This window comes from Dermacentor silvarum, chromosome 6 (assembly GCF_013339745.2).
Source record: "Dermacentor silvarum isolate Dsil-2018 chromosome 6, BIME_Dsil_1.4, whole genome shotgun sequence".
Classification (NCBI taxonomy): domain Eukaryota; kingdom Metazoa; phylum Arthropoda; class Arachnida; order Ixodida; family Ixodidae; genus Dermacentor; species Dermacentor silvarum.
In genome coordinates this window covers 154,775,384-154,799,560 of record NC_051159.1, presented here as the reverse complement: position 1 = coordinate 154,799,560, position 24,177 = coordinate 154,775,384, and the positions used below count along the sequence as shown (strand labels likewise).

Below are 24,177 nucleotides of genomic sequence, written 5' to 3'. Positions count from 1 at the left end.
GCATGAGGTTATTCAGCAGTGCGTAGTTGCAGAAATTTTTGGCAAATCACAATGAAAAACGATAAAGACAAACTGTGTTGCATAATAAACGCTGTAATGAAAGTGCAAGCCACCGGTATAATGCAGGTGACTTGCAAAATTTCGAAAATGCTGTCTGAGTCTTTAAGCGCTCCTTCAATTAGTGATATATATATATATATATATATATAATAAAATTTTGGCTGGGAACAACACAAGAAAGTAATTCACAGAAGATGGATATGAATGCTTGAAATGGTTAACAATAGTTTGCCTGACAAAGACATGTCCCCTTGTCAAACCTGGCTCCACCAACGTTCCTCGTACGACCACTGTCAATCGCTGTTATAAGCAAGCCGCTCAAAATTTACGCTTTAAAATTTGGCACACGCATGATGAGCTAGCTCTATATGCTTCGAAACAAAAACTGAAATTAATTTTTTCCAAACTCAGTGATAATTAGTAAGCGTTTATTGTGCGTAGTCCGTTCAATGTCGCCAGCGCAGGCACTAGAGCTGTTGCTTGTGGTGACGAGCGCGCAAAGCAGCTGTGGATGAGTACCACAGAAACCGGAATCCCCGGTTGGCTAGGGAAACGCTAGCGCCAGGCCTCGTGGTTTCTTTGTTTCCAACTCTACATCCCTGGTATTTGGGTTGTTGATTGATTGAAGGAACGTCTTATTGCCACTTTTATGCACGTATGTTGGAGCGGTGGTTGTAAAGACTGGGGAAGAGAAAAGGGGGTAAAGGGAAGAACTGTTGTCTTTCTCCACTAACGACAACCCTTCGGTGGTGCCACTGCGAGAGGCGTTGGTGGTGTCACCGGACTTGGACTTTCATTCATTACCCTTACGCCAAGCACCAACAGTGGGAGCTGTTGTGTCATTGAGGAACTCGATGAGTGACCGCCCCAGCTCCCTGGCAGACGCTGGAATAGTGAAGCGCATTAGACAGGTCCACTCACGACATGAAGAAAGCCTGCTGCCTTGCTCAAGTCAGGGAAAAGCTTCAGAATATAATGGGTAGCCCCACAGCACGTGCTGCTTTACGTGGCGCTGCCTACATGTGCCTGTAATTGGGGCCTGTATTACACATATTGAAAGTTAACATTTGTTGAATTGGAGCTTCCATTTACATCTTTAACGTTTGTCGTATTCCTCGCAGGGATACGGCAAGATTGGCCAAATAGGCTGAGAGAGAGGATAGGCAGGGAGGTTAACCAGAGCCGAGTTTCCAGTTTGCTACTCTGCAGTGGGTTGGGGGATATAGGGGTTGAACAGAGCGCAAAGAGCGCGAAAAAAAAAAGAAAAGTGAAGAACAGTCACAGAAAAGGCGTTCCAATCACAGGCATTCACTTAGGCCGGTCGATCTCAAGAAGTGCTTCCACAGCCTTCTGATGTGATGGTAAGTCACGTCGATGTTGCAAAATTATTTATTCCGACAGATGCTGGTCATCCAACTGGTTCAGCATGACGAAAAGCGATTGTCTCTGCCCACCGTACGAGCTTCTTTCTTCATGGCCTAGCGTGTTATTTCTTCTTTGTAGAAGTAAGCTAGCTATCCCCTCTACTTGGTCAACTGAGGGAAAATTGAATTTATTTTTAAATGAGATAGCTGTCTAACCAGGTCTATTATTGAGAAGGTCCGTTGAGCGTGACCACATAGCTCTTCCATAAGATGCAGCGTGGGGCGCTACAAACGTGCGTGGATATGGCGATAATAGGCTAGGATATGATATAATTTCCCATTCATAAAATAGAAACAAAACATTGAAGTTGGAAGTTTATTTGAATGGAATGGAATGAAAAAACTTTATTGAGGTCCAAGTTTATTTGAAGTTTGAAGTTTATTTCTCTCAGCTTATTTGGGCATTCTTCACCATTGCTTCCCTGCCACCACTGGAGATCGAGCTCGTCTCGTTGCAGAAATCTGTCAGTGGTAGTCGCACACTAAGCCATGAGCAGTCGCACAGGTTCCGGCCCCCTTGGCTCACGAGAATTTGTTAGCGTGCGTGTTGCAGACTCGTAGGTTGCTGGCGTCATTGCACGGATTTTGGTGGCAACAGTAGGCACTGCCCTCACGTAGCATGGTTACTGCTCGGGGCCAGCAGTCGTCCGCAACGTCGAAGCTTTGAATGGAACTGTCATTCTCGGCGTTTACTTTCTTCCACTGGAAACAATACCACTGGATATTTGACACCACGGTGGCCGACCACAGTCTCCATAGCCACATTTCTATTGCAGTCAGGGCAACCTCACTGGCTGTGAGCACGCCGTTTTGTTACGAAGACCTGCCTGACCACTTCAGAGATGTTGCTGAGGTCGAACAGGAGATGTATAACAAGAGCGTGAATGGTTCGTTGCAGGTCGCACTCTTTCAAAGAATCGTCATGATCATAATCATGATCATCATGCCCACTGTAGGACGAATGCCTCTCCCAGCGATGCCCAAATCCTTTCCTCTTTGCTCTCTCTCTCCCTTTCTTTCCCTAAATTTCTCTATCGCTCGTTGCGTGGTGATTAACTACTCCCCAAGCTTATTTGTTAACCTACAAGTTTCTACCCCATATGTAGGTACCGGTTTTGAAGAATTTCAGCAATGCAAGAAGGGAAGTGGTGCTTGTGTCCGGACAAGGTGTTCATACACCCAAACACTGAATTTAACTATCGCTTCTCGAAAGGAAACTACAAGCACCCGTGTAATGTTTTCGACTGTCTGTCGTTTTCATCAGGACGTGATCAAGGCGCCTACAAAACACATTTAAAATTACGTTTGCTCGGCTGCTGCCAGTCCATTTATTTACAAGTAGGGCGGAGAAATATCAGACCCTCTTTTCTTTGTTTTTCGGACGATGCACCAAGAGAACCATTACAAAGTTTTCTTGCACCTACAATGTAACTCATACGTGTACGAAGTATTCCTAGAAGTAATGTATGCTTCTTATGAGTGCACAGACCTCATTCATTTCTGTGGGAATTGGAATTTCGTTTATAGAGAACCCTAACTCGAACACAAAAGGAATTTTGATCATAAATATATATAACCGCATAAGCAATATTACACGGCAAATGCGAAGGAGAAAGCCATGGGTATGACGCCAAGTCTTGTGAATTCGTTAACCGCGATGCCGTTGATGCCCTGCGTGATTTCTCTCTAGTTCTTTATGATTTTAAAATCAGTGGTAGCCATGCCGCTTCACAAATTTTCAACTTACCAAAGTGAAATAAAATTCTTCATGGCGCTAGAAATTATGTAGGAGATTAGTTTTTGCCTCTAGAGTATGGGCGTCGCTGGATATCATTTGCCCAGAAAATTATATTACATAAAATATGGAGTCAGAGAGATAGATTGCTCTCTGACTCCATATTGTATCCACTTCATATCCTTCATATCCACTCTGACTACATATGATTTCCACTTCCATGAATGACATGAATGACATGGACGTGGAAAGCTTTCGGTCCACGCCGTAACTGTCCTCTCGAACCACCAGGCTATCCAATTACCACAGCAGCGCACTCTTGCGTACATTCTGTGCATAGTAACACTTGTAGGCGGTACCACACAAAAGATTTCACCTTTACAAGATACAGGAAATACGCTCACCAATGATGTCATGCTATTACCCAAAGAAGAACACATCGGATTGGTACCACCACCAAGCTAAACGATATTATGATGTTATCAACACGGCTGTGAAGACCACGGGCCTAGAAATAATAAGGCTTCGCATTGCCAAAGTTACGCGAGCCCTAAGTATTTAGCACTTTTTCTGAATGATATACGCCTTAACAGTACATCACTAACCAGCTCGGATCGATTCTGCGGCACGTGAATTCGCTTTAGAAAAAAGCAGGCTTCTTCTCCCAAGGGGTCATCTTGAGGCAGAGCACGCTTTACAGGTAAACTAGTTCACACGAAAAGTTGCTGAAAAAAGAAAAGACGGTACGGACTTTAAATGACTCCAGGCATACTGCTGCCGTAAATTTCCATTTAGATGTAGTTTAGTTGAGAAAGAACGCCGACAACAAAATGCAGTTGACCACCAGAATATGTTGCATACGTTAGACGCCCTCCGATTTTAGAGGCGTATCCACAAGTTTTTCTCCCGTACAATTCTACGGTACTGCAGGACAGTTTTGCTCATATAGACGCGACAACAAAAGTATAGTATTAGTACCTTTGTCGCTAAGATCACGTATCGCATGAGAACGTGATCTGGTAGTTCCAAACGTGAACAGGGTGCGTAATAATTAAATCAATGTAAACGAATAACCGTCGTGAAAGCGAAATCTCATTCTGTAGCTTATATTTTCACATGGTTAACGCTGTTCTTAACCAAGCATTTGGGTCACAATACATACCATTGGAAACTTCGGGAAGGGGCGGACACTTCCGAGGAGATGTATGACAGCCTCAACTGCCCTTTTCCGGGGAAAATGACGCATCGCTTAGCCTTGAGCAGAAACTTCAAGCAACAATTCTAAAGGAAGTCTTTCCCTAACTATATTTTCTCTTTAGATTTCAAGCATCAAGCATGCGTTTTCTCTCGCATGCCTCAGGGGAGCCTCAGGCGTAAACCGCGAAGAAACGCACGGCCACGTCAAGCGCCCACACAAACAAGCACAAACGCAAACACACGCGCGCACAATCATGTACTGCTGCGTAGCGTCGAAAATATTTTCGTGGGCGAACATTCCCTTCATTTATGATTTGCTTACATCGCAAGCGCTTGTATCTGAGAGAAAACGGAAGTGCTCCGGTGCGCTTGCTTTCGTTGCGAACTAGGGTTTCCTGACAACCGCAAGCATGACAAGTCAACGAGCGTACACCATTAGAGTACGTCATCTGCAGCAGCTCCTTTACGCACGTGTTCTAATTTCTTGCTGCTGCACCATATTTCCTGCATGCCGTCACTTCCACTACGTCGCTTACAGGTAACAAACTTGTCGAGTGTGTTCTGTAGTGGCAACCAAACCACAGAAGCTGCAGTGACTGCTCCATTAACGAAATGGAGAGTACTTTAGATCGCTAGCGGGCCTTCATCTCACGCACTACTTCGGCGCTGTCTGCTCATTTATCAGGGTGCTGCATTCTTTGTTAAGTGGATTATCAAAAAGTTTATATTGTCTAATTGTCATTGTTTCTGTTCACCTAGTGGCAAGAAACTTATTTTTTCCAGCTTCTTTCGCCGGGAAGAGATAGCGAGAACGAAGAAGGAAGGGAGGTTAACTAAACTTTGTACAATTTCATATCGTACACGTGGAGAGGGGGATGGAAAAGTGAATAGAGAGAAGACAGAAGCTCAGGTCATTCGCACGCACTAGACACGGCGCAAATATATGTAGAAACAGGCGCCGCGGAGGTGACATATTTCACAAAACACTTGCTCGACATTCAGTTAAGAGACACGGAACCTGTTCCCAAGTATGCCCCACTTTTTTTTTTTTTTGTAGACAATTTAAACATCCGATATCACCTAATTTTGCGCAAATGCACCGAACGTGCCGTGCTGCCACTTCCTTTGCCATGTCAACTGTGCCACGGCTCCGAAACTTAGCATATCATGGGAACTCCAACCCTGGGCGCGCAGGCCACCTATCCGCTTGGACGCGTGGACAGATAGGGCTTGATACCATGACATCCAAGGCTGGGCGCACGGGTCGAGCGAGATCGGTGAGTTAAGCCGCGCGGGCGACACGTGAGCAGTCGCACATTTCTAGCACGATGGCGCCAACGGCAAAGGCGAAAACGCGCCTTCAGCGTCCCCATTATTGCAATCGCAATAAAAGGCATCCACACAAAGCGCTACGAGTCAACCAACATGGTTGCCGACCTTGCAAGGTATTATCTTCGCATGCGCATTGCGTTGTGGCTGGCGCCGCTCAGCCCACACTTGCATGGTGCGGTAACAGTAACGCTGGAGAAGTAATCCTTTGATAAAACGATCTAATATATATACCATAATGATATCTTGACTTAACTACTTCTGACAGGCTTGATTTCGCTCTTCCGACATTTTTTTTTCTTATTAAGTAGACGCTATCGACTAAAAATGACGCTTCCTTGTCAGTAGATGGACCAATTTTATCGGTAATATGTTGACATGCTTCAAATTTAGGTGTTAAAATAACACGGCATGAGTCAAGTATTATACTAATTATAATGAACGTTGTTGCTTTGATCTTTCGCCGAATATGGAAGAATGAGAGTCACGCTTAGGTTTTGGAGATAACGCTTATTAATACGCATATAAAATACGATGTACGATGTAGATTAATATGCACACGAGCCAACGACATAAGGTGATTAGGAAAATGCTATCACGCATAGAAGTGCGTTCTGTAATTAGGCACGCCTCACTGTGTATTATCAATTTCGTACGCCGGCACTTTAACAAGGCCGCGATTGCCCCAATTCCTTTCGCTAGCCGCAAATCCCAGAGGGCTTCCAAGAAAATGGTTTCGTCCCAGCGCACTGTTCCGGCAATTTTTCTCCGTTCATTTAAGCTCTCACTTTCGAAGCATAAATGCCCGGTCTCCTTAACACACTTATCACACGTCGCTCCGCTCCTCTGGGAGCTTTGGGGCAATTACCCGTCAGGATTATTTGCTCAGTGCGGATTTTGTTCGCCGCTCATTATAATGACGGCTGCGCTGAGCCAGTGCAGCCGCTGGTTCACACGGGACTGCTCAGCCCCGAGTGGAGCGTGTGCAACGTTTCAGAAACGCGGCCGAGCGCAAAGCAGTTTTTCGCGCACCGGCACAGAGGGTGCGAGCGAGGGTCAGTGCAATAGGCTATTAGCGGACGCGGTCGGCCGTTAAGCGCATGTCGTCCGGCTTGTCAGGTTGCGCCGCTCACCCAAATGCCGGCGTTGTCTGTGAGCTCGCTTTATTCTTGTTTTACATTTTGTCATACCTAGCGGTATACCCCAACATGCAGTTATCGTTTTTGACATCCTTAAGCGATGCTGCCTTCATAAACAAATAGGCGAGCTTTAGAGAACGAGGCCAAGCAAGGCAGCTGAAGAGCCGTGGTCAACAACTGCTCGTCAGAAATGTGTGCTGGCTTCTCTCAACAAGTTTTTGGGTGTCAATGATGTTATGGTTATATACTATAATAAGAACTACATGTGCATTATGGCCTGGGGAAGATGAAATTGTATGTGGATGACAATACACAGAAACCGCATGCGCACTTTTAAATGTCAACTTGTGTATATGTATTGTACATTTAGTACTTGCGTCATTCACAGTCTTTCACTTTATACTGCATTTTTCTCTCTTGCGATATTTATTGTCATTGGAAATTTTATTTTTTATCTTGTGGGATGCATTTTGATCTTACTCAGGTGAAACGGAGTAGCCGGCACCATATGTAGCTTTCAACGTCTCCTTATATCTTTATGTCAAGAATAAAAAAAAAGAGGGGGGGGGGGGGGGCGTTAAGCCTGACATAGTTAAGGAGATTCCGTAGTACTGGGGGCAGCCACGTGAACGTTTTCTGGAGAAAGTGCGTTCAAAGAGACACGCTGGTAAGCAGGCTGTTCACGTTCGGGTTACTTCCCCTCCGTGTTATTTGGAGGTGAAACGCCTGTTCATAATTGTGAAGCTTTCTACTGCCATACGGTATAGTATCGCTTACGTTGAGAGCTGTTGGATGAAAATTCTGTGAAAACGACGATAATTGCATGCCTCCAGCTTACGTGAGAGGTATAGGTACGGAATTCGTTTGGTAAGCTTCCACGACGCCTTGGCAAAAAGATCGCGTCAACAAAGACACCGCGTCCGGCGAGAGGTAGTGCGTACCTGTATGGACGTGCGAGTGACTGTGATGTCATTTATAGCTTTGAGAACTCAAGTAGCACTGAGGTTGGAAGATAGTCGAGCGATTGCCCCAAGAAAGGCGCGATAGGGCCGAGTTCTCGATCTACGTGCTTTCGAAGCGCACATTGAAGTGCTTTCCGCCGAAAGACTGTACCGCAGAGTGGTGCACGACAATCGAGTCTCCTGTGGAGTGAGCCCAGTTTCGACACTTGTCCAGTATCTTGGCGTCAGGTGTCGGTGACGTGTAGTTCGCTCTGTATACTTACTGGAAACTGGGAGTACGCTTACCGAAATCCGCTTTCGAGTCCTTTCAGCAGACTTCATTAGCCGCTGCGACCTAAGGCAGCTTTTGGAGCTAGACTCATGTCAAGGGCGCCGCAACTGTATAGCGCTTAACAAAACCGCTCTACGTGGCGCACACCGAGCCTCTTAGCATGTATGAGAGGTTGAAAGCTTTCAAAAGCTTTGGTGGATGTAATGCCAATGAAGCCTTTTTCAGCTCTCCCGCGACGTCTGAATAACGCGTTGAAGAAGATGTCTCTTAGCAAGCTTCAAGGAAGAATATAATCCGTGATGGCCATGACCGGGAAGTTTGAACGCATATACTTTCAGTCGTATTGGCTCTGTCAGGGGCGAACTTTGCAAGGCATGTCACATGTGTACTTCGAAATTGTGGGCGAAGTCCATCGATTGCTTTAGTTAGAGCTTCTCTCGTGTTGTCTTTCTCTTCTCGTCCGTGTTTAATTGTGCGCTGGAATGCTGTTTCATAATGCTTTTCTTGAAATCCGGTAAAAGCATTAGATGTCCTGTCCTATAATCAGCTGCAATAATTCTGCGTTTCCGTAGATAATTCATCCACCGCTTCAGGAAGTCTGCCCTGTAGCTAGTTTTCGCCAGGGAGCTTGAAGAATGCAGCAGTATTCACTTCAGTAAAATAAGGTATTCTGCAGTTAAATGCAGTGAAATTTGCAAGAATCACTGCATGCCATTCTTGCGAAAATTTCCTAAAACACTTGCCAACCTCTTTTCACTCACAAAATAATGCGATGAGCACAATTCGGGAACTTCACCCACTTTACGGTATGTATGTATGTATGTATGTATGTATGTATGTATGTATGCATGTATGTATGTATGTATGTATGTATGTATGTATGTATGTATGTATGTATGTATGTGTGTATGTATGTATGTATGTATGTATGTATGTATGTATGTATGTATGTATGTATGTATGTATGTATGTATGTATGTATGCATGTATGCATGTATGTATGTATGTATGTATGTATGTATGTATGTATGCAAAAAAAATAAGCTTTTTACAACTACTGCAATAGACTGGAAGAGGCGACCCACTATTCCATGTTAACCTTGCGAACCAAGCGCTGTCAGCCCGCCGAAATTCCTATGCCGGCTTACATGCGTCTACGTCGCTGCCAATTTCCGACTCTACGCACAAAAACAACCACGACAGGCGCACGCATGTAGAGCGTCGAGATCGAGCGACAGGCTGATGATCGTGCGGCGCCGGCGCGTGTAGGAGCGTAGGCCTAAGCAGGCAGGTACTGCCGTGGCTCGGTTGAAGAGACGCGTGTCTAGGTGTGCTTATAGGCCCGCGTTTTCTGCAGTATATATGGTGAGACCACCTCGTTTGTGGTGAGGTCCCGCCTTTTACGCACATATTAAGTTACTCCAGCAGCTGCGCCAAATTGTATACATCACCGCGCCTTTCTTTTCTTGGCATCTTCTTTATTTAGTAGCAGACGATAGTAATAGGGTTGCGCCGAGCGCATGATTATTCGCTCAAAAAATTGAGCGAGCAACGCGCTCCGGTGCCCGTGCAGCTGTTCCAACGCTGATAGCTTGCTGCAAGCGGCAAGTTCTCGCGTCCCCTCTACCCGCTACCGTCAAAAAAAAAAAAAAAAAAAAAACAAGCAAATAAACAAAGAAAAGGTCAAACTAAACAAAATAAACACGAAAACAGGTTGAATTGATTAGTGTGCATGGCGCCTCAAATGTGTGGCGTGGTGAGTGTAACTCATTAAGATAACTGCTCATGCGATTGTGTTCATAAGATTACAAAGGTAATTCTGCTGAAATGTCAAAACGAATGAGTCCTTTACTGCTATATTTCAACTCAAAACGGCAGGGTTAGCGCATGTCTAAGCGAAATCATAACCGTGCCAGTGAAAACACCGACACATTAATATCCTGCTGGCGATACGTCAGATATATCTTCCAGAAATAATTAGTCAAGATATAACATTTCGATAACAGTTCACTTATGCAAAAACTGCTGATAATGAACCAGATCACTACGTAGTAAGTGCGACTCTGGACAATATTTATGAAATACAGGGCCAGGAAAGACGTCCCCCCCCCCCCCCCCCATCCCCACCCTCACCCTTCTTTTTCTTTTTTTCCTTATAGCGCGAAGCTGTTAATGCAACTAGAAGTACCCGTACACGTTATACGCTTGTTCTCATGCTTTACTAAAGAAAATACCTTACGAAGTTTATATTTTTAGGAAATGTGGGAAATGTTAAGGGAAATACGCAGGCAAATTTTGTAGATTAGGTGTTAATCAGGGGTTAAATTATAAATGCTATATCGTAAAAGTACTGAAAGTTGGGCGACATGGGACAACTGTCTGTTACCTTTGCTTTGTGTCCTCGTTTCTTGTGTGCGTGCTGCAGTTTCAAGTTAAATGTTATACCGTCGTTAGTAGGGAACAATGTGTTCAAATGAATATAAACAGGGTGCGCGATCCGACAAAAAATGAAAGAAGTCAACCTTTGAGAAATTTTACGCAATAATACACTTATAACTTACTCATATAATGATTGCAAAGTTCGAATGTTTTCTACCGGAAAAGAAAAACTCTTGCAGCGTACGTCATCGTATCAAGGAGTCTCGACACAGTTTATTTATTGTTGCTGTTGTTGTATAAGCAATACTGAAGATAAACACTAATAAATATAATTTCGCAACGATGACTCATGCCGTGGTAGTGCGAGTCTAAAACATGTGACTGCGCTGAACATTAAGGGCGCTCAATTGTAGTCGGCAGTTAATCATGAAATCAATAGGAAGCTCAGAATTATTAAAAACAAGGTCTAAAAAGTAACAGTGAACCTTCAAACCGCAGGTGTATATAAAGATACATTTTGCCCCACGAAGTGGCTTTTATTTTAATTTCGCGGGACAGGAAACAATTTAGGAGCCCAACGGTAGAAAAAAGTCATTTGCCATCGTAGTACCGGAATGAATGTTGTTTTTTTTATCGGATAAGGCACTGGTCGACATTGAGAGAACGTGACTTTGGCGAATGCTGGGTAACACTTGCAAAAAAAAAAAAGCGACTCATTTTGGAAGACGTAGGCGTGCTTCGATGTATCGAAGCGTAGAGATGTAGCACCGAAGATGAAAACGAAGCGAGAGCACGGTATAATTTGTGTTTAACGAAGGCTAGCGCAGAACCAAGTAAAGTGAAGTGATCCCGGACCTCTGTTTTCCGACATGTGCTAAAATAAAAATAAAATCAAAAACGAAATGAGGTTGTTTTACAATATTGCGCAAATGACAAAAATGGCAAGAGCATGAGCAAATTTATAGCTCTGGGCGGCCGTTTTCCGGAGAAGCATTAAAGCTTAATTGAAACAATGGCTACCGAGCGTGATCCAGTCGACGCAATGGCACGGCGTTCTCGCTTTCTTTTTTTCTTTTACTAATGCTTTAAATAGTTCAACTTCTCGTCAGTACGTGCTTTTGGTGGAGTGAGATTGCTTAGGGTTCTGGTTGTTACTGCCTGGAAAGAAAACCATACAAGAGGGTGCGGCTCACAGCAAGGCTCCATTTCATAAAATTGGTCGGAAGGTCGTTCGCAAAGCGTACTTAATTCAATTTAAGGTCTGCCGCACTCTGAACAGCTTCGTACGTTTCCCTGCAGTCGCAATAAGTTCAAATTTGGGCTTTCATGTTGTTCGAACCAAAAGCCGATTTCAAAGCACATTCTTGCCAACGAATCATACTTTATCCAATAATGGGATGCAGAATAATTTGTGTGTGTGTGTGTGGTTTTTCTGATTTCCACATGGAGAAGATGAGGAACTTATCATTAGACTTTTGAGAGGCAACGTAACTTGGATGATGCCAGTGTGGTTGTAAATTGTGGCGGTAGCGCTACTCGAAATATGGGCCACCTCTTGGTTAGGCAGCCATGCATTGCACGCTGTTTGCTGTCAGTATGCTGCAATGCAGGAGTGTTTGTAATATTTTTATTTATCATTCTCAAATTATATATATATATATATATATATATATATATATATATATATATAACAAGAGATCATTGGTGCCTTTAAGCGATATAAACAATTTCGAGCTTTATTAGTACCCCCAGCAACGAGCATTTGTAGTGGGGGGGGGGGGGGGGGGCAAGTAGTTATAAGCTATGGTGAGATTCGGCTTGTCAATTTCCTGATGTAGTCTTGCAACCAATTTGTCATATAAGAACTAGTGATATAAACGTTTTCAATTTTTGAGCAGCTCGTTCCATAAATTAACACGATGTGAGAAAATACTGGCACACCCTCTTCATGCACTTTTTTAGGGCAGCTGCTTACAGCTGGATGTTTATGAAATACTTGATTAAACACTGAAAAACCATTGAGCAGCCATTCGTGTCCACTGTTGCGCCTATCAGAAAGAACGGAGCTGTGTTGCACTTCACTTCAAAGAGTCATACAAATCACACTTCTCTGCTTACAAGAACTGCCCTCATTCCCAGTCAGGCGAATCAGAGCGCAATGGTATGAAGAAAGAGGGAGATGTCAAGGAAGTCATCTGAGATTCATGCAACGAACGACCATTCCTATACGGACGACTCTCTCTCGTCCATGCTATGCTTATCGCAGAAGTGCTTCTGCTCTTGAAACTTCGAGCCAAACGTGTGCAACCCCGACTGAAGAAGCTTAGATATCGAAATTGGCAAAAAGCCATTCTGACGGAGCTCAGTGATGCGTCTTCGCGAGGGACGTAATACGTGTGCTATGATTAATCAACGGCCATATCGTTCGTAGGCAGCAGTGAACGACAGCGAACGTTGGATGTATATTCGGACGAAAGTGCAGACTCTTAACGCGAATGCGAGCTCCCACGCTTAACGAAGTACCTCAGGCGTGTATCCGAATAAATGGAGCCCACGGGAGGGCAGTGAATGAGGATGTTTCATACTGCTGCTCCTTTTCCGCAATAGTTGCCGCGCTAGGACCAAGGTGAGCGCAAAGGCTACTTTCACGTCAGTACCGCAGTTTTTGCTGTTTAAGAGGCGGCCACATTACAACGAGTTACACCTAGCGGGCGCGCTGTAAAGCTAACAGAGAGAGAAAGCAAGAACTACAATAAAATGTCAGCTGTGAATATTCTGTACGCTCCCGACTTCTCAGGTACGCGCACACACAGAAGCTCACTATAGTCAGTGATATTTTTTGTTGTGTACAAAATAAGTTATTTTGTATACTTTGTTCAGCTTTGAATTGGCAAGACGAGTGCTATACTCACGCGTTAAAAGTATTTATTTTTCACGTTTTTTTATGTATCGACGTTGTTAGTAGAAATATGTAGTTTGATGTAACTAGTATGTAGAATATAACGGTACCCATGCTACTTTTGGATTTCGCAGAAGGGCAAACAGTTAAACGAGGAGTACTGTCCATACGATAACGCTCGTGAATAGCAGCTATAGCTTTAAACGCATGTTCAACAGCTAGGATGGAATCAAAACCTGACTGAGAAGACTACCTTGCTATTTAGTCATATCTGCGTTGGTTTAATGAAAATCAGATTCCACTCTTCCGAAATGCATTTTATAAAGTTAGGCCCAGTATTTTGAGTGATGTTATACCATCACAATATCCGTGAGCGTCTTTTTTTTATATATTAATGCTCACTTGTCTCCCCCGATCAGGATGACACATAGGGTCCTTAAACAGGTATAAGGCATACAACTTGCTCAGTGGTTTCTAAGCATCCGCAAAAAAAAGAAAAAAAAAAGAAAATAAATTTTGTGTGGTAAAATGTGTCCTTCCCATAACAAACAAAGCATGAGCAAAGTTAGAAGTGTATCCCAGCTCCTTCCTGGGGACTTCATCTAACATCAACGTACTTTTAATCACATCGTCTTCATTGCTGAGCAATAAATCATGCACATTCATACTGTATTGAACTCCTCTGATGTCTTTCCCATTCCATTTATCTCTCTCTCTCTCTCACTTTCTAAGGTTGACTTTGAAATAAATTAATTCATTTTACTTTCTGTCTTGCCCATGAAACTTGCAACAAAAAGACGGGGAACTTGGCGAATGTAAGAGTGGAAGAGATGACTTAGTTGTTCAAGTCTAAATCAAGCATGTTTTTTCTACAGCAGCAGAAGAGAATGTGGAGGGACTGACAGCAGAGGAGGTAATCCATATATTTTTTCTATTTACCTTCTCGAACGCGTATCTCTGAACTCAAAACCTCGAATCTAGCTCACATTCTAAATCTCGTACTCATGGCTTGCCGCGCAAAGAGAGTGAAAACACGGCACTCTCGCTTCCAGAGACCGGAAAGCTTTAACGCAGGGCCGTGCCGGCGGGCCGTGCTTGCGTATATACATATGTCTGCTGCGTTGGCCCGCCTCGGGGTCTTGGAAACGCCATTTTTCTCCGGAATGGCGGAAAGGATTGTGTGGGGCACAATCCATCGTCTCCTATTCGGCCGTGCCTTCTTAGCTGACCTTATTACTCGTCTGCATCGCTCCTCCCTTTGCCCTCCATCCTTAAGACCATGTTCTGCGCGCATAGCACGCCCTCCACGGCCGTTGTGCAAGCCGGGATCGGCGTGCTGACCCTTTCGGCCTGCGTACTGGCAAGGCCACCCCAACACTGCGCTCTCCATCCTCTCGCAGCCTGTTTCCCGAATCCTCCACAGCGCAGCTGGCGGACATGCCTCGAGAATGAACGCGACGCCGTCGCCTCACTCAGCCTGTGCCGGTCTCCCTCCCCTCCGCCCCCTTTTGCCGGGCATCATAGTGATGCCCAGGGGTAAGGTTATACAGCAGAACCTGCCTCACGTAAGCTGCACGTTCGAGACCGTTCGATAACCGCTCGCAAACCTTGTTTTCGCATGACGCCACCAGATCGACGTCATAACGTCGGGTGCCTCCAAGATTTGTGGGCCTCGGGGCGCTGCTCTGCATAATAAGCCTCCCCGCTATCCTTGAGGCCAACGGATAGAGTAGCGGAGAACGAGTCAGGTTGGAGGGCGAGTTAGAAAAAGGGTCTAAGGGGAAGTATGACAAGTGTGGCGGAGTAGGGTATGCAGAAAAGATTTGTGAAAGAAATGAAGGTATAAGACGACAATGTAAAATACAGTTCTCGCCGTGAGCTGCTTGCCATTCGAACAAAGAAAGCGGCAGGGTGTTCTTTTTTTTTTGTTAATGCAGCGTATGCTGGAAAGATACTTTATAACCAATGAACTAGAACTACGCCTTGTCACTATTGGTAAGGCACCTAACGCAAGATGGTTACAGGCTAAGCCTTCTTTCTGGAAGTTTTCTTTTGAAGACGATAGTCTTTCTTGGGCTAACTACATGCGGAAAACTTGGTCTGTCTGTTTGTCTGTCTCTCACTCGATTCAACCACCCGGCCGAAACCAAGCGAGCTACTGGCACTGGTGGCACGGGGTCATACACGTCAACATTACACAGCGCAAAGGAAACCTCAGGCCTATTTGAGGCAAAATACATGTACATAACCATGATCCGCAGCGTTCATTTAATCAAGAATGGACATTGAACCGGTTTTCACGTTAGTAAATGAAAAATGAACGCGTCAGAAATGGTGTCGAAGAGGCGCTATGCGTGAAAAACAGGCCGACTGAAGCCATGGCTGTGTAGCCGGCTTTAAGTCAACAGTAATAAAAGGTTCCAACAGACGGCGCGAGAGCACGGCGAACGCGGGAAATTTGAATTGAATTCAGCAAAACCTCCATTGCATCCATCATGGGAGGAGCGAGAGGGGAGGGGAATAGCGTGAGGAGTGGGAGGGAGGAGAAGAGAGGGTGTTACGTATCAGGGCCGGCAGAAGACTGTCGTCATTCGACGTAATTTGCAGCGTAGCAAGCAGATAAGCAGCCAATTTTTAATATGTATTTCACCTACAGCGCATACTATATGTCAAGACGCAGTATATCACTTGCAATTACAAGCTGTGATCTCCTCTCATCGCAGTGTTGTAATGTGTCAAAACTAAAGTTTGCTTAAGCTGCATATGTTTACAAACAGCTTGCACCAAAGATATTGTGGCCAGATTACCCGTTATCTGCTATACTCGCACGTTTCGCTGCGCAATTATCTTTCAGGGTAGCATTAGCTGTAAAATTGTGGCTTAGTAACAGACCGAATCTCCGAGTTGGAGCGCGCGGTTGCCTGAACGATTACAGCCAATCGACTAGCGCCGGAGATCGACGCGATCCAATTAAAATTGCTTGCGGTCACATCTTCTCATTCAGCTTTTTTAGCCGGCTGGCAAACGTGCAACGAACGAACTAATAACGCACCAAGTCAATAACCTGTTCCGACGTATGCTCTTCGAAACCTTCATGCAAGTGATCTCCTTAGGCTGTGCTTCATTGATTCGCGCTGATGCCACAAATTTTTCGATATACGTGTCCGTCAGGTTATTCACTCAGTATTCGCGTGACAGGACCTCATTGGCAATTTAGCGCGCGGACTGAGATAAACCTAGACTTGGGTAATTTAACTGTTCTATTCCTATTTCTTCTCATTTTGGTGCTTCTGCCAGTTGTCTCAACAGCACTCGGCGCACATTATCAGAAAGAACGGCTGGTTACGTGAATGGTGGGCTATAATACAGCAGTAGAATCGAGTGAAAGAAATTAGTTTATATGCGCTAACGGTGCGCTTATTAGGGGATATCCCATCTCATCTACCACATCATAGAAGCGCTTTGAGACTTTCTGTCGGAGATATTGCAGCCCTTCAGTTTGCTTCGCCTCTGCGCCTTGGAGAGGGCCACGTGTTTACAGGTGAAAGTAATCATTCCGTGTCATTTACAAAAAAAAAATTATCTGGGATAAAGAGCGCGAAAACAAATGCTCTGAAACATGGAAAGTAACCATGTGTTTTCTTTTCGCACATAAAAGTCTATCGGCAGCGTTTTACGCTGCCATCAGCACTTTTACCTTGTCAAGTATGCAAACCAAACCACACACACGCACACGCACACACACACACACACACACACACACACACACACACACACACACACACACACACACACACACGCACACACACACGCACACGCACACGCACACGCACGCGCACACGCACGCGCGCGTGCCCACATCAATAAGGCTACCGTTTAATTCCAAAAGAAACACCGTTTTGCTCAATCTGAAATATTTGTTTAAGCATCTTGCCAAACTCAGCACAGCTGTCCCTTGCTCATGGTAGGCATGCAGTTAGCACAGTTACTCAGAGCGTAGACTTCAATTTAGTCCCCTTACGGAAAACAAAATTTTTGGACCGTGGTTATCAGCTCGAGTTGCTCTGAAAGCTTGAGTGTATATTTTTTTTGAAAGCATAGGGACTGATTACAAAACTATAGACGTTGTCAGTTGCCTTCGTTGTGTTTGTGCGAATAGATTTTCTTGATATCGTTTCTTCTTCTCATCTGTTCTGCCCTTATCCTATCAACCAGGGCAGAGTTGCCAAACGCACAGTTAATCTCGTTAACATTTCTGTCTTTCGCCATTCTTTCGCTTCTCTCCCTTCTATTAGTTACTTTTTGTAGAAGAGCTAGATTAAATTTCATGGCTTGCATATTTACCTTGCACGTCATGAAAACAAACGCATGAGAAGCAGTCCACCTCCTATGTTCCCACTTCTGCTTGTAGTCACATCTGGTCACTGTGCCTCCTATGTTGAACAAAGGAAAAATGAAGTAATCTTTCGAGACCCAGTTGCTATTTAATTCGACGAAATTATCTAGCTATACAAATTACAGGTGCAGTTTTCTTTTTCCTTTGTTCTTGATACTGCAGTTTACTTGGTAATTGTGTAACAAGGACTCAATGTATCCATCTGTAAAATATTTGCTCTTTCTGCGGGATAAAAACTCCCTACAGTTTCCTTGCCTTCTTGCCTTAGGTCTGTGGGCGATTCAATCAATAAAATGGCATTTGTCCCGAAAGAAAGGGTTTCAAAGTTTCACCCGAGCAATGCCAAAGTAATCCTTCTCGTGCTTTCAACTGAATCTATATAAAATGTGGCAATCAGGAGAGACAATATGTGCGCCACATGGTGTTGCCATTTCGAAAGAAACTGTGAGTAAGTCGAAAGACCTGTACATACAAAAAGGGAACACCAGAAAACAAGCGCAGCAACCGAGAAAGCGCAGCAAGAAAAAAAAAAGGTGCGGTTCCATATCCGGGGCTTCGTACTTGGTGCCGAAATGTCACGTTCGACAGTAATGCAGGACGGCTCGTATGCTCCGCCAGTAGAGAAGATGAAAGCTATGTATCAAAGAGTCAGTAGGCGTCAGTAGATTAAACGGAAGTGAACAAAAAAGACCTTCTTTGGGGCCAACTAAATTACGAAATAGTGACTGTCATTTGTAAGCCGATGGGCCGCATCTACAGAGCTTAATGCCGCAGCGCAGTATAACCGCTAAAACCTCTATACACAGTTGGTTGCTACTGGCACGGTTACTGCAAGGGTTTGTGAAATCGACTGGCCTCAGTGACCGATTGTAGGCATGATGTGATGAACAACCGCACGTGTTCACATTGATAGTACGTCCCTCCCTCCCTCTGGTTTCTTTATTTACATCCCTGAACCCCCCTCCTTCTGTTTAGGGTAGCAAACCGGACGCACGTCTGATTGAGCTTCAATTTTCTTTCCTTCTTTTTTCTGCTATTCCTCATCCTCCTCTAGTTAAACGAACGCGTCCGCCTGTTGTCCAAAGTTTGTGCTGAAAGTAGTCTCTATGATCAACGGAATATTGCCAGCACAATATTGATAACATAGAAAGGGACGGTAGCGCTTTGTTTTATACTTTTCTGTAAGACACTTGCATGTATTTTATTACGTTTTTGTATTGTCTCTTTTTTTGTAAGTTGAACATTAAGATACGCAGAATTTCTATAAAATGAAAGGCTGTACTTCTTTCATCTGAGTGCGGCCATCATTGTAACAACCTCTTCTCTAAAGTGCAATAATTATAGTTGGGTGTTTTGTCTGGAGCGCAAAGTGATCTATGGAAAGTTCAGGCGTCGGCACTTCTCGACAGCGACACACTGATGGTTTCACGAAACTGCAACTAAGAGAACAGACGTAGCTCTCCAGCTTTCTAATTGGAATTGAATGACATGCCATTTCAGTCCGAGCTTTTCGCTGAAGTAAAGTGAACACAGGGTTAAAGTCACTGCCGCAGTCCTCCTGAATTCAACCAGACCCATTCAACATCTTTTTTTTTTAATTTTTGCTCGTTGTGTAACTCCCTTCAACGTTTAGCTTGGGGACGAAAACTGTCGCTAGGGGCGCAATTACTGATCGAAAGGTGATGGCTGTGCAACCGGGCCTACGAAGGCCATGGGAGGTTTGGTTGAAACCTGGTGTGTCTCTAACAGCATAGTGAACTGCGTATTCGAGTACTCTGGTACAGTAATTCCTTATCTTGAAAAAAAAAAGAAGTGTAAAGAGTTCATTGAAACATTTTTTTTATATGTCGTGAACTTCACTCCGTAATTTCAAGCAACTTCTTCTGCCTCGGGGATGAGAAAAATACAGTGCTATCCACTCTTAAAGAAGCGCCTAATTGCTATCAGAGCATCAATTGCAGTTGAGATGAAGGCCTGCAGATTATTTTTTGTTTAAGGATGGACTAAACGATCTGTCTTCTCATTAGCCGAGCGAAATAGCGTAGTAATAGCAGCGTAACACTGCTCGAAATAGCGTAGTAAGATTCTACATTGGAATTCATTAACAGGGTGCTCTGCCTGTGCTGTTTGAATAGAGTGCTCAAATCTTCAGCTTTTGTATAAGCGCAATCATAGTTTCTTTCTTCACATGTCAGTGCTTGTTATTGTGCGAAATTTTGAATGTGCACTTATGGCATTGAGATGACACCTTACGATATACTATTACAAGTTTTACGAAATAACTGGTGGTTATTCGAGAAATAACGTGGTTGTGGTACCGGTGCTTCAAAGGTAGTCGACTTCTACTCTCGCGCTGCATCACTTCCGTCAATACAAAGGCGTGTTTAATCTTCATTTCAAGACATCACAGAGCGTCGACCGCCACCGGTATCACTCTCTGCACAGGGGTACTTGCTCGTGGATGTGTGTAAATAATTTTTTTTAAAAACTTCGCCTTCAGAGGACGGAATATTTTCTTCATGTGCTTCAGGGCCATAGTGCTGTCACTGTCATCCGCAGGTTCCCCGCTCTTTCATTAATGCCCGTGATGCAGTACTGGCAATGGGCACTCAGGAAGTTGTATGCCACTTAATCAAGTTGTGTTTACCTTTCCGATAAAATATTCCTCTTGCTGATGCCGCTTCATTTTTCTCTCGGCTTGCATGCATAAAGTGTTTCTTGTGGAGTTTTTGTCTCCACTAATCAGGCGAGCCTTCTGCGTCCTTGCTTAATATTCTTGCCGCATTCATGCGCATGCCATAACTTTGCAAACTGTGTCAGCGCAGAGCTAAATTGGGGGTACTTGGTGATTCTGAAAGCTTGGAAAGTATGACCAGTGTGCGTGCTACTTTTTCTCTCCGCTATACGCTTTCTTTCATTTGTTTCTTACCATTACATTGTATGATCGCAATACTTCGAACTCGTATTGATGCTTTAAGTGCCCTATTTTATTACAGTAAGAGCTCATGTCTTTTTTTTGTCATTGGTATAACCATGTCCTTTCTTCTTGCCATGTACTTCGTGAGATTACAGTTTTGAGGCCCAAAATATCATCAGAAGCTACACTATACGCCCGGCGGTGGTTACCTTCAATACGTTTACTGTGATAGTGACGGGAATGTTGCTGGTACGAGAAGTATTGAATCCTTAAAAGAAGTATTCTTGAGCTTGTCGTAGAAAGCTAGCACAGTAGACAGCTTTGGAGACTGCTAACCGGGCCCACACTACTAGACATTGATCTCGTTAAGAATAATTTGTGCAAGAAATGTATCTAGCCTTTGTTACTTGAACAATAATTTGCTGAATATTGTTCTAATCCAAGTACCTCAATTGTTATTTCACTAGTGACGGTAACCAAAAATATTTTTGACAATATGTTATAAAGAAGCCCTGCACAGAGAGCACCAGCTGCAGCACACTTCAGTCTTACTGACATCATGGAAGGTTTTGTTACATTTCCTTAAGACGAACTTGTTCTTCAGTTGGTGCCTGATTTTCATGCTTAGGTTACCTGTTCCCAAGCACTTTTTTTTCTTTACTGAAAAATAGTTCCCAGCATACGGTTTAAGTACGTGCATGGGAAACGTAATAATAAAAATTATGTTTTCTTGCATGATGTAAACAATCGAGCGCTTGGCATAATGTATATTTCCGCCTCTGAATTGTATTTAATCGCGAAAGAAGTGTCAAATTGTGTGCAAGACTGTCAGTATCTAGTCGTTAATATTCTCACTGTCTTTTGAAGTTAACAGTTTGTAGCTTAATTCGCGTGCCGTGTTGTTGTTGAAAGTTCGGTTTACGTAATGACGGAAACATTAGTTGTATAGGACGAATTTGGAAGTTCTGACGCTCAAAGAAGTTATTTAGGGCACTTTTAAGAGAAATGCATTGAATTCTCAGGTTTGACATCTTATCTGTCGTTTCTTCTTTTTCTTTTTGCAGTCGTCGTCATATGCGCTTCGCCCGACACGGTGCGGGAGATTATGCTCACAGCAGACGACCTTGGCATGGACAACGGTGACTTCGTCTTTTTCTCCGTGGAATTATTCACCACGTAAGTCGTCATCCATCATTTATTAGTTTCTTTCAAAAATTCCGGCCTTGAAAGTTTTATATCAGCGGCCAACAAACGATTTCTTTTTTTTTTCTACTCACGTTTGAAATACTAATTTTTCTTCTTTTTAATTCTTTTTTATTTTGTGTGTGTATGGTGTCGGACTATCTCCGATGAGCCAAGACGCGGTTACTTCCACTGCTTGAATGCATATGTATATTAAGCTCATGTGTGAAGGTTTCTGAAATTAGTTTCTTTTTTCAAGCTTCATTTATTTGTTTATTCGATGCATTTCTGTGGTTTCCGTATATACTTTAGTGTAATAAAAGAGGGCCGAATTTGCAAAGCATATTGTTGACCACAAGCCAGCCATTAACCAATCGGGATAGCGAACATAAAACACGTAGGGAAGGTGGCGGACCAATGAGAAATCTTTTTTGGGACCAACAAAGCTTCGTGAATTCGGCCCCTGCATCTTCAAAGAGTGAGCGAGGTTTCATGCTGTCGCAATATCTCTTAGACATTGTGGTCTCTTTTTCTGCAAAATTTTAACGTAGCTTTGATCTTCAACTCACCTTTAATGACGGTAATGTATACCAGATGGGAGCCATATTTCCGCGATGATTAACGAGCAGTGTCGGTGCCCGTATTTTCCCGTTCATGTAGCACTTACGACGCCGCATTTGAAGTAGCTTTGCCGTATAATAAACATTGTTCTCTTTGGACGACTGGCTGTGTACGTTTCTCCGTCTACCGGAATATTTTACGTCTGCAAGGCCCATGGGAATGCGCAGTAGACTTTTGGAAACTTGCAACTTTCCTAGATGAAGACTACGAAACGTCCTTCTTCCTTCTTTGCTGGCTTCTACCAGCACTTTCTTCGTTTGCTTGTCCTGTGATCTAGTCTCCCATATAGAACGTTCCACGTGTTAGTAAGTGCACTAGGGGGAAATGGTTACGACGGTAGTAGCAACATTTAAGGTTAGCAAAACACGGTGAGAGGTTTCCAGTTGACCGGCGAGTCTTGACTCTATAGCGACTCGTATGTGCAATCGACGTTTGATGCAGGTGCGCACTGCACGGTGCTGCTGCAGGTATCGAAAGCCAAGGATTCGATTTTCCTAACCTTGGCTTGCATGAATTCAGAGCAATGACAGCGCAAAATTTGCAGTAAATTGTAGGTTAGCCGTGCTCTGGGCAGAGTACAACGAGAAGAGGCTTGCGGCAACTGTTTTATCCTTTCTTATTCACATTGTTGGAGAAGAATATTGCCTGCTACGAGCGTTCTTTGGGACCCAGCGTAACAGAATGAAATTGCGCATGCCCTCAAAGAATTTTGTACATGAAAGGTGCATAATAGAGCAACCTAAGGAAATATCGGAATGATAAATAAAGGTTGACTGTTATAAACAGCGCACGGCGCGAATCTATAACAGGCGTCGTTCGAAACGTATCAATTCGGGAGGGCTACGCAAAACCTAAGCATTTCTTTTACTCACGATGAAAGGGCGAGGCTGGCGCACAGCTGCAACACCGGCGACTCCTTGTATCACGAAGATGTAACTTTTTTGTTTTATTTTCGCATGTGGTGCGGTACACTGTGATACGCTTGTATATGTAACATATACATATAATGTACTGTACCTATATAACGTGCATATGAAATGAATATATAATCACTGTTTTGGATAGCAGCATAAACAGCACCAACATTACTGAGAAACTCTCAATACAACACTGCGAACAAAACAGCCCTACCGCTTAACGTGTAAAACTCAGAAGGAGAGTAAAATAACATTCTCATATGAACAAGACATTTATCATAAAAGGACCATATGTGTTTATACGTGTATATGCGCTAATAGCGCCGCACTATTCTAAAAAAAATATTTTTATAGCTGTTTGACAGCACTTTTGCTTCGAATTTTTTGGCCAACGCCCAGGTATTTGTTTTTAAAGCTGTATGGTCTCCAATCTAGTACCACTACTGATAAGTCTATGCTTTGGCGTCTCATCAGCATTAGACCGAAGGAGTATTTAGATGTCGGAGTTTCATGAGCAACACTGCTGAGAGAAGCATGGTCGTCTAGACCTGAATATTGGATATGATACTTCTACAACGCTGTCATGCACTTCCCAAAAGAGCTGAGACACCCGAGTAAGAGAGCTGACACGAGAGCTCAGTCACATGTTTTCGTAGCGCGGGATATTAGCGAACGTCGACTTTGCCGTGCACTTAAGGCGCCGCGCCTCCATTGCAGCAGCACCTACTGAGTCTTTCGATCTCATTAAT

At 43.8% G+C, this 24,177-nt stretch overlaps 1 protein-coding gene across 1 annotated transcript in view; it reads left to right on the top strand.

The window, feature by feature from the left end:
- LOC119456277 (atrial natriuretic peptide receptor 1) overlaps window positions 1–24,177 on the top strand; it is a 292,422-nt gene that overhangs the window by 106,297 nt on the left and 161,948 nt on the right. The window contains exon 2 of the mRNA XM_037717955.2: window positions 21,773–21,884. Coding sequence (XP_037573883.1) covers window positions 21,773–21,884 — 112 coding nt within the window. The remainder of the gene's footprint in view (window positions 1–21,772; window positions 21,885–24,177) is intronic.